Below are 17,783 nucleotides of genomic sequence, written 5' to 3'. Positions count from 1 at the left end.
ATTTCTTAGAGAATGTGTAAACATGCACTTGGACTTGGATGGTTAAGTGCCGTGTTAGGACAGGCCACCAGCCTGAGAACCTCTGGTAATTTTGTTTGTGCAAATCTGTTCATAACTTTCTGAGTAATCCCACCTGCAACCATGAAAAAAAGAAAAAAGAAAAAATTGGCTTCACAAGTTTGGCTCAAAAGTATACATACAAGCTCAAATATGTGCATAGGCTACACATAAATCTTTTAATAAGTGGTGCTGAAAGTTGTAATAAGCTAAAGACTATAAACTTCCTGTTAAGAAACACAGTGAAAATGTTCAGCTCAGTTCCTGAATCACACACATCTGGAGACCTGTTGGCGGCTTCCTGGTATCCACAGGTTGCAAGCCCGCTGCTAGTGGTTGTTGAAGATGATGGCAGTCGCTGTGAAACTCGCCAGCTGGTTGGGGAATACGCATTTTCCACGGTGATCAGTGATTCCCAGATGATTGTTGGCTTGTCTCTAGGCACATGTGATGCCGACTAGCTACAGGGACTTTTGCACAAATCTACCCGTCACCTAAACCAGCCACATTCTTAACTCTAAGCCTTAACACACCTTAGGTGGATGGTACTGCTATCTAGTGATTATTTAATTATGAACGGGGTAGTACAGATTTGGCATCAAAGTAGAACTTTGTTGAGTGATTGTGCTTTTAGCATGGTGAGACATAACATTTAAAGCATCAGCGTAATGACACATCTTGGCATCATCCAAAATCTAAATCAGTCTGTTTGAAAATACTGGATGGATGGACAAGGAGATTTCTAACATTAAACAATCTCTTGACGGTGAGGAGTCCTGGGTGTTGTCAATGGTTTGTGACATTAACAAGGCTTTTTTTGCTTTTTGCAAAAATATGGATTCTTCCGTTACTACTCCATCAGAGGTCGATTATCTTGTTAATAATTTTACCTCCTCACTACGTTTGGTATGATCGTAAGCAGAGTCATGTGTGGCCCTACTTTAGCTCCACAAACAGCCAAGATGCAGTTTGTGACACAAACCTTGTCAAACACAAACAAAAGTAAATTATAACACAGATGATGATGATGATGAGTTCATGATGAGGCGAACTGAAGAGGAGGAGAGCGACAGGTGCTGCAAGGGGGAATCAAACGTTGCTTGTGGAGTCCTTCGGTGCTGCAGGTGGGCACTATCCAGGTACGGAGGGAGAAAATGTGGAGCTGTTGGCGAAGTGTAACACTGCTGAGTTTTGGAAAGTGACTTAGTCCAGGCTTAGAGTTTTGTGTCTATGTTTACATGATGGGAATTCACCGCAGCTTTAAAAAAAATATAGAATCGTATTTGTTTAAATTGTAGAGTATTTGAAGCCATTATATTGACTAGGTATCTTTAAAATATACAGCGTACACTCTAAAAATAAAAATACAACTCAAAATATTTAATAAGATGAAATCTAATGTTTTGTATTCATTATAAAGACAGAGTTTGAAATACACTAATTTTAAAAATAGATTTTCCAAGCACATCAAGTTTTTGTACAAAGTATCTGTATCGGATCAGTATCGCTGATACAAGACGGAATTTTACTTGGTATCAGATCAGACAGGAAATCAGTGGCATCGCACGTCACTAGTGACTCCTTTCAGACAAATGTAATTTTCCATGAGAACACAGTCTGACAGTTAATATACAATCTTCTAAATGTATTATAATAACAGATAATGTTCTGCCTCTGGATTTACATCTGGAACAAAATGTGCACCATCAGCAAGATGCCACAAATCCTTCGGTTGTTAAAGGCTGATCCAGTTACCTGCAAAATAAGTTTGGTATTCACCACTAATTACACCCCTAATCCAACTAAATACCTGCTGAGAGTCCAGACCACAGCAAGCAGTGTGATATTTGTGGTCTGGCTTATTGAAGCTAATAAAGACGAGTTTAGATGTTCTTTTTTTAATAAGGAATTTGTGATGCAGCTGGGTGATGTGCTGCCATGCATGGAACACACAACTGTAAGGAAGCACGCTGTAACACCTTGGGTCTGTCATTACATTGATCACATGTGTCTGTGCTGCCACAACTAACAGCTTAAGCAATAAATGAATCTGGAGAACATTTTTTCAGTTTGTTGTGTGCCCATTATTTCCATTAAATTTGACTGAAAATATCTCATAATTTCCCATAATGCACATCTTTTTTGACTAATCACGTTAGTCCATGAGATATCTCTTGAGTATTCTTGCTAGTTCTCACTTGCTTCGTATATAGCTAATGCTTGGGCAGCTGCCATGACTTAACTGTGGCCTTTTTACCAAAAAATGCAATATTTAACCAAGTGGTTTTCATTTGTAAACCTAACCAGCGACTAAAAGCCAGTGGGTGGCAAGAAAAATAATATGCAGTAAAAAAGCAAAGAATTCTGCAAAACACCTTGGTCCTAACGTGCCACAAACAATGGCCTTTTGGGAGGTAAACCAGCAACTTACCATCCTTCCGACCTCCAAACACGGACTTCTTAGATCTCTAAGACAAGACCATATTCTCCAGGGAGCAAATATCACCACAGCTGGTGGTGAATCAAATAACTGACGCAACAAAGCATCATTATTGCACCCGGGGGTAAGAATGGCTTGTATATGCATTCTTAGGATATTTCCAGTCCTCTTTTTGGTTTGGTTCTGTCATAGAAATATCATGAATGTTGTTTTTAGTGGCTGGTGGAGACCAAACCTGAGCTACAAAATGTTCTAGTTTCATGAGATGTTCACTGAACTGATATTTCTGATTTCATATTTTGTAGAACTTTTATATATTTTCTTGATTCTTTGAGGGTATTTAATTTTTTTTCTCAAGCTTGATATTACTTGCTTGGTTTATCTTTACCTCACTCTGCAGGAATGCATTGTTTCTACTTACTGCTGCTTTAATGAGGCTGCATTCCTCTACCTGAATGCGCTATCACTACTCTCATACATGTTGTTAAGCTCTCAGGATGGCTTTTACTGCACTCAGGCCCCACGTCTGAGTGCAGTAAAAGCCATCCTGACTAAAGCTCATAAAGGCCTGCAGCTTGCACAACTGAACAAAAACAGAAAACAATGCAAACGGTTTAAATTTACCACCTCCACATGTCACTGAGTCAGTCCGGTTCTTTAATACAGCAAAGCAGTCAGTTCTTGTGCTGTTTGAAACACAAGAGACAAATAACCCAGGTTAATTTCTCGAAATAAGTTACTTCAGATTTCATTCTTTAAACAGAATAAAAACTATTATGATGCCATTAGCCTTTTTTTCCAGTTGATCAGAGCCTATATGAGTATTTTGTACACAACTTTACCTCTTCAGACAGAACTGATTTATGAACATGATCATGGGTCCAGAGTTTGAGTTAAGTGGAATCTGAGCTGCATGGAAAGCAGTAACATCCCCCTCTGTTGGACTTACTAATATTTACCAGTAACTATTCCTAAGATGAGGACTTCAAAAAAGACTATATCTCAACTTGGAAAACTAAGAAAAGAAAAACCCATACAGACACACCCACTGGCTTGTTTTCAGTACTTGTTGTTTGTGATGTTTGTGGTGGAGAATGCATTACCACGAACACGCTTTCATGAACGCACCCTGAGTCCTAACTCCTTCCCAAACAAATCTCAAACTAGGGCCTGATGCGAGGCACCTGTGGCTTCTCTCTCTGGTGTTTATGGTATGTAGCTGAAATACATAATTTAACATACCCAAAACAACCTTATACACATTCATGTTTATTTCACTGCCTTTTGTTTTAGCTTTGATCTTGATCTTTATGTTAGTCAAACAAATTATACTATATGTGGAATCCCAGAGTGGTTGAGATCTGTGAACCTGTGTGTTGACACCCATTTTTGTTTGGATTGTGCTGGATCCTGGCTAATGCCTTCAAAGATTCACCTGTTTTATTTTTATTTTATTATAAAACCAACTCTTTGTTTTTGTTTGGAGTTAGTTTGATCTCTATCTGTCAGGAAGTTAGCCCTCGTCGCTGAGGCCTCCCACACTTACAGTATGCGGGTAAAGCTACTGGGCCCAGAGTGTAGACTGCACCATCTTGTATAGGAGCTCAGGTGAGTAGTTGGTAGCACTCCTCAGTGCCCTCTGTTTGTTTTAATATATAATTTCTAAGTGTGTGAGTGTGTATCAGTTTGTTGGAAGACATAATTACACACTAAGCAATGTATAGTACAATGTTATTTTTTTCTGCTTAATCTTAAAAAAAAAACTAAAAAAACTTACTGTACCTTTTAAAAACAAACAAACAGTGCATTACTTTCTATGAGTAATGACCTGGGCACTGTATATTGGATAATCCATGGTGATGAGTATAGATGTACCATGCTTGCTTTGATTATTAGAGAGTGATGTTATGTCGCAGTGGTCCTGCGCCACATGCTCCTGCGACATCTCTGAAAAAAATATTAAGAAACATTGTTATATTCATTCTCCCAGTCTGCAAAACACAGAGACTGAATAAAATTCCCATCACAATTCCAACAAGGGTAAAAAGCTGGTCTGCTTCTTCATGACTACGATGGACTAACTTAACTGTTTAACTGTTTGTAAAACACTCTGTTCCTCTCTTTAAAGTTTGGGTTCACTACCCTAATGTTCTAATCTCATGCCAATGTCCCTGACCACCATGCAAAACTGAAAAGGAATGTCAGCCAAGGGAACCCCACAGTGTCCGAAGCTGAGAGTTCAGGATCCATCTCTTCTATGCCCCTTGGCACTTTGCCACCCAGCTGAAAGAAAAACTACAGTCTCTGCAGTTTATCCTGACTAAAAAGGTTTCATTATGAGCTGGGTGTCAGCAGATCTCTGCTGGCATGGAAACTTATCTTTATTTACCACCACAGGCAGAAAACAAAGTGATCATGTTCTTGAGTAAAAACACCTCAAGGGCTTAAAAATGGGCCTAATATCAGGTTTATGTGTGATACCTTCACACAAACCCTTCAGAGAACTGAGGCGGTATCATCCAGAAGCAGATGTTCACTCCGTCATCTTCAGCCTTAGATCTTTTTTTCTTTTTTTCGGATCATCTTTCCCCTTGTCAGTTTGTTTCCACAGTTTAATCATCTGAAGAATCTGAAACCCAATGCCTCCACAGATATTCACAGCTGTACAATGAGTTGCTGTGGCTGTGGGGATTTACAAGTTATTTCTGCAGCTTGTGCAAGGATTCATGTGGGTCAGTGCGATGTAAATTTTGTGCATAGGAAATGTAGCTATTCACGAGTGTCCAGTAGTCGAGTCACATCAGTAGACTAATTCTGGAACAATCAACTCCGGGTTCTCTCAGGGAACTCATTGCTGCTCCCAGTCCAACAAGACATGCTTGTTAGATTCATCGTTGATCTAAATTTGCTGTAGGTGTGAATGATTCCGTCTCTCTGTTAGTCTTGTGATAGACTGGCGACTTGTCCACGTTTGTGGGTGGATGGCTACAACATCCAGAAATCTATGCACCCAAACCTCCCAGCACATTTTTTTTTTTTTTTTTTAGTGGATGTTGATTGTTTTGTTTGTAAAATTTTCGACTCCAACTGGAAACTAAAAGAAAAATTGAACCCACTGAAGTCAAAAAGGCCTCACATGTTGAATTTACAACCTGAAAAATATGACATCTCACTTATATGAAATCCAGTGCTTCCCGATTGCTGTTCTCAAATTACTTATGATTGAATTCCCGTGTTAAACTCATCTGTCAAGGAGAGCCTGGGGTTGATAGGTTTTTTGGTGTCAGGTGAGGAGATCTCAGATTCGCTGCCTAGCCCTGAGTGGGAGGTGATGAGAGCAGCTCTGGCACCGGATAGCAGAGAGGTAGGAACACATTCTGGGTCGCAGGTTAACACTCGCTGAGCTGGCACGACCCCTGCAACTATTGGATCAACACATCTCTCCAGTTCTCTCAGAAAGCGTAGAGTTGGCAGATCTGGTTGATCGAGCTGTTCTTTTATTCCGAGGACCTGGAGATTTAATCCTGCTTCTGCGAAAATAAGCAGATTTTTTTTTTTTTTTTTTTTTTTTAAATCTCACAGCCCAAAAAATCTGCAGGATTTGTAGTACGTTTTGAAAAAATAACTAATTGTTTTGGCAGAGCGAGCTGTATGATATTATTTATGTTAGAAATGACTATTTTGCTCATCTGCTTTTGAAATGTTAAACATTTACCCTGCTTCCAGTCAATCATGTTCAATTAAGAGAGGTCGATAAGGGTATACAGCTCTGCTTGTATCTTGGTTGCCTGCTGCTAGTTCGCTTTGACAAATATGCTGTCTAGAAAAGCCGAGTAACATTAGACAAACACAAAAACGTACATTTGTTACAATTAAATATTAAGACGTGAGAGGGACACACATTACAGGAGATTTTCAGGAGAAATTGCAGGTTTTATTGTGGAAATTCAGAATGGGTAGACACACTGTTGCCATTAAATGTGGACGTTCAAATGTTCAAACTTGTTCCTTTTGGGAACAACACAACAAAAATGGCATCTGTCCTTTTCCCTTAAATATTTCTGTAAAAGTACTTTCATAATGAAAATCTTAAGAGTAAGCCAGCAAGCCATGAGTTTACCTTTGCAAATCCAGCTGTTAGAACTGCTTCTGATACTGAATCCAGGTGTGACATCTGAAAGATATTTTACCTCTAGAGTGTAAATCTAAATGGACCAATGGCAGGTCAATACCTGGCAGAACCAGATAACCTTCAGAAATACAAAACAAAACAGCACAGCTCAGATTTGTTTGCTTTGAGCTGAAAGTGAACCAACACAGAGAGAGGGCTGTGTCTCTGCTGATGGATGGAAGTGTTTGTTCTCCAGCGAGGAAGGTGGAGGCGATAAAACACAGCTGCCTGTGTCTGTGAGCGGCTTTGTACAATATTATCTATAAGATCTTCAGCTGTACACTTCCAGCGTGGTATGCTGATGGTAAATTTTAATTTAATAATGTAAATATCAGTCTGATTTTAAAAAATGCACAAGAAGTAATATCACCAATTTGCATGTGCAATCTAGTCCATATTAATCATAAAATAGATTTAGATTTTTATTGAAATTTATATTTTTGCATGACTTCAAGGTTCAAGGTTCAAGGTTCTTTATTATTTGTCACATGCATAGTTATACAAGTATAACACACAGTGAAATGTAGCCTGACTTATTGTGTCTGGAAAAACAATCAAATAGGAGATATACAGTAGGAATGGACAACCTCTCCTGAGGTGATCCACCTTTAAAAAGCTGCAATACAAACTTCCAAAATATGTTTAAAAGAAAAAATGTGAGCTGCTTTGCTTCTTTTGTGGTCTCCCTGTGTAGACGACAAAGATGATGATGTTCTCAGACTTGAATTACACTCCATGGCCTGTTCATTAGACACACCTTTTGATAGTACTAGGCAGGAACCCCTTGTTCCTTCAGAACTGCCTTAATTCTTTGTGGCACAGATTCAGCAAGGTGCTGGAAATGTTCCTCAGAGATTTTGGTCTATTTTGATATGATAGCATAGCACTTTGATGCACATCCATGATGTTAATCTCCCATTCCATCACATACCAAAGGCGCTCTATTAGGTTGAAACCACACCCCCGGTGGTCTGAACTGTTGATACAAGGCAGGGTGCATCCATGCTTTCATGTTGTTTACACCAAATTCTGACTCTACCATCTGAATGTTGCAGCAGAAATCGAAATGTCATCAACCCACTGAGTTTTTCTCCAGTCTTCTATTAGCCAGTTTTGGTGAGCTTCTAACTCTAGCCTTAGATTCCTGTTCTTACCTGACATGTGTGGAACCTTGTCTGGTCTTCTGCCGCTGTAGCATGCACCTGGTCTGGTCTTGTGCCGCTGTAGCATGCACCTGGTCTGGTCTTGTGCCGCTGTAGCATGCACCTGGTCTGGTCTTGTGCCGCTGTAGCATGCACCTGGTCTGGTCTTGTGCCGCTGTAGCATGCACCTGGTCTGGTCTTGTGCCGCTGTAGCCTGGACCTGGTGTGGTCTTGTGCCGCTGTAGCATGCACCTGGTCTGGTCTTGTGCCGCTGTAGCATGCACCTGGTGTGGTCTTGTGCCGCTGTAGCCTGGACCTGGTGTGGTCTTGTGCCGTTGTAGCATGCACCTGGTCTGGTCTTCTGCTGCTGTAGCATGCAACATGTGTGTTCAGAGATGTTCTTCTGCATCTTCTTCATTGTTATGGGTGTTCGCGCTACTGTTCCCTTACTATTGGCTTGATGCAGTCTGGCCATTCTCCTCTGCCATCGAGACCCACCCAGAAGTGGTTGTGTGATCAGATCAGCAGTTTCTGAAATACTCAGACCAGCCTTTCTAGCACCAACAACCATTCCTAAGTCTCTTAAATCATGTTTCAACCACAATTTTTGCTCTGCTTGAACTTCAGTTGTTGGTTTTTTGTCTGTCCGCTTGTATAAAGCCATTGAGTTGCTGGCATGTGATTGGCAGATTTACATATCTGCATTAACAACAATTTCTACAGTGTTTAACAGTTTCGGCTGGTGATTGTACTTATTACAGCTCAAGCTAAGCTGTTTTCCTAATGCTCCTCCTTCTGATAGTGGAATTTTCACGGCATATCAGTCTTAAAGCACTTCTTAAAATGTTGGATAATTGAAATAGCAAAGAGAGATGTGATAAATGTGACAATCAACTGTCACATGAATGCTATTCTCATAATGTTTGTTGGAGAAAGTCTATTTTACTGTGGAGAACAAATGTCTGACTCACAGCTGGATGTCCCCACTTGTGTAAATCATCCACATGAGCTTCATTTACTTCTACAGAAACCACAAAAGTTCAGCCCTGGCATCCTGCTGTGAAACGAAACACTTCGGGCCTCATGCAAGTCTTTTTTTCTCTTTCTCCAGCAATGAAATGGGAAAGATTAGAAATCTACCAACATGCTGCTCCACCGCAGGGAGAATTAATCTACAGCTCTTACCACAGAACATCACTCCAGAGTCCAACACTAACATGCTTGTAGAGAGAATTCTGACTGAAACTGATGGGGAAATTCACTGCGTCATGTTGAGAAACACTCGAACACTTCACCACAGTTTATTAATGGCTCCACTTCTTCCAGTAAGCTCTTGTGTTGAATCCGTTCCACAGCAACAGTTGGACTAAAACATTCTGTGGATGTAAATTATACACTCAGAGTTCTAATAAACATAATATATAAAAGATGAATGTAACCACTCTAATGCCACAGATTGTTTGAAGTCTGTTATGAACTTTTGAGATTTTACCTTCATCTGTTTAGCGTCTAGAGACTGAATGTAATGAATGAAGCCTGTTTCCCTCCTACAGTAACAACTTTATTGGCTACAGTGGACCAATGAGGTTGGTTTCAGTAAACCTTGAAACTACCCAATGAGACCTTAAACTATACTGGATGTAAAAGACGCACCCCACAACTCCCTGTGTTGGCATGAGTGTCAGTTTAAAAAATTGAGTCATCACCTTAACTTGAAGCACAAACAAAATCCAAATAGATGAATCGTTAAAATAAGAAAATAAAAAAATTGAGATGTAATCTTTTTTTTCTCATAGCCTAAAAAACTAGGGCTTCCTGTACTGAATTAGACTCTTTGAAAAAAAGAATTAAAACTAATTAAAGCACATTAATCATAGAGCTGTTATAAAGTGGAAAACTATAGGCTCAAATTTGTACTGGGCATTTTAAAATGGCACAGTGTACAGAGAAAGACTCTTTGAGGCAGCTTCAGGTGGCAGTTATAAGTGCAGTTTTTAGCACTTGGAGGATTTAGTATTTGGAGCCAGTTTACTGAGAGCATTAATCAAGGTTAATGAAGCACTGTCTTCTCATGCATTTCTTATGGAGACCAGAGGATGTACACACCGTTTCTCAAAGAAAAAAAAAAAAAAAACTGGCCTTTTTTCTTCTTTAAATTTTTTTCAAGGCTTTGGGTTTCAAGTCTCAGTAGATGTAAGTTGGCAAAAAACTGATCTGTTTTTTGGGGGAGTTGTTTTGTTTTACAGTGTGCGAGTGTCAAGGTTGTTCAGGTTAGTCACTTCTCTGCTCAGTTTTATGAGCTTGAGCACGAAAGGGGCCGCCACACCATGAATTCCCTTCCCAGAATGCCCTTTTGTTTGACGTGCCACTGAGTAAGATCTGCTTGAGCTGGTAACCGTAGCAACAGCGGTGTGTTGTAAATGTGTGAGGGTTTTGAAGAAGTAGGCGAAGACCAAAACGTAGAGTTTGTTTGTCTGAGTCTGAAGGGCACACGGCTACGAGTTCAGCCAGAGTGGACATCACAGTCCAGACGAAGGTTACAATGCCATCATTATTTCCACAATTGGAACAGTTTTTTCCATTCAAGGGAAAAATGATTCTTTCTGTATTTTCTCTAATCATGTCTTTCGCACTGTTAATTACACAATCTTGTGGCACTGTTTCTTCTGTAGCATTAAACCAATATTTAAATGAGCGCAGTAGATTTAAATCTGCAACGATTTAAAATTCCTTAAAGTATTGACAGTATATGTTAAGGTTCATGAAACCTCTGTATCCTGTCAGCAATGAACAGTAGTTTGAGAAAACCTTTTTCTGAATAAAGGGCTTTTTTATTAAAAAGGCTTTTTTTATTTTATTTTATTGCGGAGTTGAAAGTACACTTGGAACAATCAGCAATTCCCCATATAGCTGTATAGCTGTCTGCAACTGAGGGTCTCATGCACCCACATTCTTTCTTGCCATCAACATTCATCTCATCGCTCGTAGTGATTCTCCTTTAAGGATCATGGATACATGTTGGAATGAAAGAGAGTAGGCACATGCAGTTTACACACAAACTTTGTGGCACAAAAGTTTTTTTTCTTTTTAATCCTGTGTGGCTGCTTTTACAATCAGAATTATGATCTGAATTCACTGCTGTGCCAAAAACATTTTGCTTTTCCAAGATCATAAATTCTCTATAGGCTCCTCATGTATTCAATTCTATTTGTTATTTTAGGTATTACATTATTTGTGGTATAAAGTATGAAAATGTCTAAGAAAGGTCAGGCAGGGAGGGGTGGGGGGGATAGGAGATGATGATATTAAAAGCATAGAGTACGAACAGAAATGCACAATATTTTGGCAACTGCCGCACCTACAAGAAAAACAAACATACAGCACCTAGAATACAAAAATTAGAAAATGAACAGACGCATAAGTTCTTGTCGTGTGTGTGTGTGTGTGTGTGTGTGTCTTCAGTACTCTTAGGGGCCCTGGATGGCCTGGTTCTCCTGGAGACATCTCTTCTGCCTCTGGCTCCTGGGGGGGGGGGCGTGTGTGTGCGCGCGCGCGCGCACACACACACACACACACACACACACCAGGTATTTTGTAGAGGGCACAGCAGTCGTGGCAGTTACACATTTCAACTTTTTTCTCAAAATAAATTTTTGACTTTAATCTCAAAATTTCAACTTTATTCTTGAAATGACAAACAAAATATTTTCTTTTTCTTAAAGTGGCCCTAATACTCTGTACCTGTGAGACCAGGGAGCTGCAACTTAGAGGATCATAACAGTCATGGTTAACAGATTGACAGCTTTCAGTGTAGACTTAAATTAACAGACAATAAACCACCCGTGGTATTTAAAAGGTGGATGTTCCCCATTCCTCAGCAGACTTTACCATGACCCCTCCACAGGCCCTGTGACTGTGAAGAACAGATCCACTCCAGGGCGGGAATCCACATCAGTTCCAAGATGAATCGTCTGAAGCCAAAACACTTTTTCTTTTTTCCCTACATTGTAAAGAAGTTTATTTCTGCAGTGAAGTTGGACATTTTAAAACTAGAGTTTATTGAGATTGACTCTTTTTTTGGAGTTGGCCTCAAGTGGCAGCTCATGAAACTGCAACACTGCAAGTTACCTTTTTGTAATACCAGAGAATATCACCTTTTGTGCACGCCATCCAGCCTTATCACCTTTCTGCAGAATAGTTTCCTGCTTTAGTGCTGGTGGACAAAAGTCACTAGAACATTCAAGTATAGTATGTAAACCAAACAAAACTCCTTGCATCCATAGAAGCTGTATTTGTCTCCAATATCAGTACTTTTGTGCACACTTTTTATTATATTCCATGTTTTCTTCTGTGCTAAAGTGCTGTTAGGGCATTTGGAGGGGGATTGAAATGTTGGGGAGGAGTTGAGGATGTTTCAGTAGTGAATATTTTGGGGGGGCTGATGGTGGGGTGTTGAGGGTATCATCTTTCATACCCCCTCGGGGGAGACCACATGACCCAGAATAACAGGGAAAGGCAGCGAAGAAAGAGACGAAAGAGAGAGATGTTGGGCCCTGCTGCTCTGAGCTCTTCAATGAAAACCACATGTAGGACAGAGGGAGGGGGGTGAGGTGTGTGTGTGTGTGTGGGAGGGGGGGAGTGTAATGACTAAAAACCCAGCCTCTGAGAAAGAGAGAGAGAGAGATAGAGGAGGGAGTCCCTCTGAGCCTTGCTGACATTCCCAACCAGCACAGCAGGGGAGAGCACTGTGGTGAGATTTACAACAATAAGACAGTGTGTGTGTGAAGAGTCTTTAACAGTGTATCACACACGCTCGCTCTCTCACTCATTCTGAGCTCTGGGCTTTGATACGGCTGCAGGACAGACAGCTGCCTTCACTGTCGATTTGGAACAAGAGGAGAAAGCTAATCTCAGCGGCCGGTGTGGTCTGTTTTATTTCTACCACAGGGAGAAAAGAAGATTTCCAAGCAGCAGAAGAAGAAAAGAAGCGAAAGCATGTCCAACGCTCTGGTGAGGAGAAACTCCAGCAAACAGGGTTTACAAAACCTGATGAGGTATGTGGTCGATCCGTTTTTCCGTTCGTGTTGCTGGTTCCTGTTTGTTTCGCAGAGAAAGAATCGGGTTAATATTTAAACACCACACAAACACACACTCACATTTCACTCACTCAGTTCTTCATTCTTTTTCTGCTTCAGTCAATAAACAGGACATGTGAGGTTTTCCCCTAAAGCTCTGGAGCATGACTGAAGGGTTTCATATCAGCACATCAAGATAAAGAGTGTGTGTTTGTACTGTAAACATAATGGGAACAGTGGGATTACTGGGAGTGTTTTGGGTCATGCAGGGTTTTGGGGGGATTTAGGGATTTTGAATCGCCTTACCTCCTTTCAGTGTACGTAAAAAGAACAAAGGAATCATATTAAAATCTACTTTGTACTCTATTATTTTCTATTAAAAACACACTTAAAAGGAAATGTAAGACTGTAAAGTGTGGAGGTTTGAGGCGAGCCCCACGCCCAGGGCTTCTCTGTTTCACCAAGAAGGGAAGTGGTGTCAGTGACCAGTGTCAGAGTTGAAAGGTCACCTGAGTCAGTCTTTTGTTTTCTGGGCTCGTACGGGTGGCAGCACGTCCTGTCTATTGGGAAAGATTTTGTTTTTCATCCTGTGTGAGGTTCCAGTGCGACTGTGGTTTTTAACAGAGATGATAACGCACGCTCACATGCTGAGGTACTCACGCGGTAGAGGGAGGATGTTTTATCTGTTTTATCCCTCATAGACATAGATTATTGGCTGACTTGGCTTTCAAGTTTTGCCACATCTGTACAGATGAGTTTTAAAACAGACAGTTTGAATTAAATAGGAGGTAACATCCTTCAGAGCAGTTGGTGCACCACGGAAGCTGCGAGGGAAACCAAAGTAAAGACAAAACTTTACATCATCCAAAACGGTCTCTGCAGCGACTCAGGATAAAGTCAGTCATGACCCATATTAACGAGTGTTAGCTCAGTCCATAGAGGTATCCTCTCAAGCAAATTTGAGATCCAGCTCTTTCATGCCATGTTTTATATTCACATTTAGGTGGATTTGGATCTTGGTCATTTCAGTGTAACCTGTAAGCGTGTGTGACTCTTAACTTTGAGACTGTGTCACTCTGGGATAACAGTATTGCCCAACTAATGAATTCCCAGTGGAGATTATGCATGTTGCATCTGTTTGGGTCCACTGTGATCTGGATTGGGTTTACAATCCTTGCATGTATTGATGACTGTCCTCAGGTCTCTAGTGTTTGAGCTCCATCTGTGAACGCTGGAGTTTGAGTAGGTGTTTCTGTGTTGTAAAAGTCCCAGTTGTGTTTGTTGAAGTCGTGTAAGGAAATGCATCATATGCTTGACAAATGTCTGAACTCATCTCTCTATTTGGAGACTTTCCATTGACTCAAAGTTTCTCCACAGAGAACTGATGCATGAATTTGTCATAGACTGTCCTGACATTACTGAGTATTCACTTACGAACATTCGTGGTGTCTCAGCGACTCTAGAGGTGTCGTAATCAGGGGGCTCAGAGTAAACCTCTGAGTCACAGTGAGAACGGTATTCAGGCTTTGTTTATGCACAGATAACAGCTGGAGGAGGCAGTGTGTCACTCTGATTCAGTCCACTTAGCAGATGTCCTCAGTCTGGGGAGCTGACAGAAGCAATGACGTAATACCAGAAAGACTGCACAGCTCAAAATTGAAGGTGCAGTGATTCACTTGGCATTTTTGTGTCTTTTGTTATCAAACAGGTCAGTTTCATCCAGACTGTTTAGACATTTCTTGAGTTTTTACACCAGTGTCTTCCTCCAGATACAAATGTGTTCTCCTGTTATTTGATCTATAATCATTTCAGAGATTCCCACATATGTTTTAGGAATTCATTAACATTCGAGTGACTTAAAGTGAGTCAATTTATTCATGGAAAACATTAACTGATTCGCTTAGATCAACTTAACATTCGTTGGCAACAATCTGAATCAATCTTTTGTTTTGTAGATGGGTAACACTCACAGACTGTATATAAAAGAGTCATTTTTAACTTGAGCATCTTGGTCACATTAAAAATGGGATGGATGTGATGAGCAAAGTGTGCGAATGAGAAAATGAACGCACTCCACACTGATTGGCTGACTCACTGATCATTGGCCAGTGAGCTTACTCGTGATGATATATTTTTGAAAGATCATAAATTTCATAACAAATTTATTATCAAATAACTTAAATTGGAAGTATTTATTGACGACAGTACAACCAGAAGAGTCGCCCCCTCTGGTCATTAAAGATAAATCAAAGTTCTTCCCTTTTAAAATCTGATAGCAACATCTTTTGTACAGTCTGTGTGTGCACCTTCAGTCAGCACAGGGGTGGAGCGCTTGTTTATGCAAACATTTTACTTTTGTGCCCTCTTAAAATTCTCTTAAACAGAAGAATCTAAAAACATGAAACTTCTGGGACAGTTTATTCAAAAATCTGGCATGCACAATTTGGAAACTGATGTTACATTGCCAAGAATGAAGCAACCAGGCCTCCCTCCATCCATTTTCTTAACCTTCTGTCCAACTCAGGATTACTTGGGCATGAGCTATCTCATAACAATGAATAGTCTTTATAGTGTTTAAAGTGCGAGCAAACCTCTGAAATATTTTAGCTTTTCTCCTCCACCTGAGCAGGATTGGTGTATCTGACAAGCTGACACTGTTTACTAGATACAAATATTATTTCACGATAGATCTCAACAGGGACACAAACACAGAATATGTCATCAGTGTGAGCTCAAATCATTGCATCGGGTCGAGGCAGGCAGTTGATCTGTTTTTAATCAGCTCTGCGTGGGAGACAAACACTGCCCTCCTCCTGCCAGCTTGGTGGGGCCTGGCTCAGCCCGCAGCAGTGATGTCACCCAGGAGGCATACCTGCCTCAAAACGGCCCGAGTGCTGCGACCTCTGACCTTCGAATCCCCCACACATGGGTGGGTTTCCTGAGTGTTTATGGTGCAGGGAGATAGAGCGAAGAATGTTTGGGGGGAGTTGGAGTGGCGTAAGTTGCTGAGTGATGGGGGCCCTGAACTCTCCCTCCCTCTGCAGGTTGTCCTCATTAAAGGGATGGAGGGAAAGTAAACACAGCGGGGCTTCCTGTTTCCAGGGGTCGTATCTCTGAGAACAGATGACAGGTTTTCATCTCTCTCACTTCAGTGAACATCGAATGATAGCCTAAAAACCCAGGAACCAAAAACGTTCCTGCTATCTGCCCTCGTGTGAGGGCAACATCTGTTTTTTCAGCTTATAAACTGCACCCATTATTATGAATTTAAATTTGTTAGGAGCCATTTGTAGCATCACGTAGGTTTTAGTTCCCTTGGATGTTCAATATATCAATGCCGTCTTTTGACGAGAACTATACCTGAAAGTAGCAGAGAGTTGTCCGGGTTAATCCAGTCACAGCCTTAAAACACCCCAAACTTCCTTTTACATCTAAATTTAGTTGGAAAAGTAAAAAAGGTGGAAAGTACTGTTTTTAGATTATTACAGACTTGAAGTTTACATACTGAGCAATTTTCTGTTGGTCTAAAAGTTGAGTTATCAGAGTATGTGTGTCAAGGGTGTAAGTTAGAAGGGAACAGAAAGACATGTAAGATCTGGTTAAAATAATAAAATATATATTTTATTTACAGCATAAAAAAATGTATCCTGATCAGGGGAAAGAATAATTAAAAGAAAACTAAGCACAATAAAGGTCGATTCCGCAGTTCGCAAGCTCCACTTCCGCTAAACACAGTGAAGCAGCGACAGTCAGCCATCCTAATGTACCAGGGGTGTCTTTATACATTTTTACAACGGGACTTACCCCGCGAGGGTAATTAGGGAAAGCAGGGGGCGGAGTCTCTCCAGGAGAAGATCCAATAAATACAATAAGAACATGCAACACTAAAATACACTCAACATTAAAACATAACAAAGCATTCAACACTAGATAAGAAATCCTTCTTCCCTGGATGATGTGTATTATTTATATTATTGTCATGTATTATTGTGGGGTCTTAACCTTACAGTATAAAGCACCTTGAAGTAACTGTTGTTATGATTTGGTGCTACATGGCATTGGATGGTGAACTTTTACACGTGGAGCCATGGGCTTCATAAAACCATCACATGTGTTAAATTTCGAGTTAAATTCCATGGAAAATGTTAGAAAAGTTCCATTTAAGGTAGACACAGAGAATAACCTTTTAATTTCTCAGGATAAATCTTGTAATTTTGAGACATGAATCACTCAAGTAATTTCAACTTTGTTAAAAGTCCACCCTGACATTTTCACATGGAAAAAGCTTTCCCAGCTTCTCTGTTCTCAGACCACTCACCTCTCCGCCTTTGCTTTTTTGTTTTCTGCCTCTTTAATGTAAAATAAAGGTTTGGATGCAATCAGATACACAGTTTGTGTTTGTTTGTTTGGGGATAGATGGTCTTGCTGGGTTCCGGATTTGTTTGGATTCTCATGGAGCGATCGCACAAGATTCTGTTTTCCTCTTTTGCTGCGTCCCTGTGTTCTTTTAATTTTCCATTGATCCACATTTATAGAATAGTTTGAGGTCTGTAATGACAAACTTTTGCTTGAAGTTACTTTTTTGGGTTACATTTTACTGGCAGGAGCTTTCTCACTCGCCCTCTCCTTTAAAGCCTGTGTGCAAACAAACCTGCAGGATTCCCAGACTTCGGGGATAAGTGGTCTGTTTGTGCTCTGCATGGGGGGGTTGGACACCCAGAGATCCAGCCATAACATGGTGATTACTGTCTCTGGCGATGTTGCTGGAGTTCTAATCGAGACTATTTGTGTCTGACTGCGGGATGATTTGTTCCACTTTTTTAGTGCAATGCAGAAATATATCTTCTCTTATCTCTTTGCTTTATTTTCAGTTGGCATTTATTCTGTCATCACTAACT

The 17,783-nt window shown here is 40.5% G+C and overlaps 1 protein-coding gene across 3 annotated transcripts in view; it reads left to right on the top strand.

Moving 5' to 3' along the window:
- The first annotated feature begins 3,947 nt into the window (after positions 1 to 3,947).
- Positions 3,948 to 17,783, top strand: part of lsp1a (lymphocyte specific protein 1 a) — a 47,144-nt gene continuing 33,308 nt past the window's right edge. Inside the window, exons 1-2 of one of the 3 annotated variants that reach the window (XM_040046882.1) lie at positions 3,948 to 4,105; positions 12,758 to 12,864. In XM_040046882.1, coding sequence (XP_039902816.1) covers positions 12,806 to 12,864 — 59 coding nt within the window. In that variant the 5' untranslated portion in view covers positions 3,948 to 4,105; positions 12,758 to 12,805. Of the gene's footprint in view, positions 4,106 to 5,813; positions 5,862 to 12,467; positions 12,561 to 12,757; positions 12,865 to 17,783 lie in introns of those variants that run through there. The other 2 variants (XM_040046881.1, XM_040046884.1) reach the window with 2 other exon arrangements.

Source organism: Simochromis diagramma, unplaced genomic scaffold, assembly GCF_900408965.1.
Source record: "Simochromis diagramma unplaced genomic scaffold, fSimDia1.1 OVJJ01000106.1, whole genome shotgun sequence".
NCBI lineage: Eukaryota > Metazoa > Chordata > Actinopteri > Cichliformes > Cichlidae > Simochromis > Simochromis diagramma.
The sequence above is the reverse complement of the archived record's forward strand: the minus strand, read 5'-3'. Positions and strand labels throughout refer to the sequence as shown.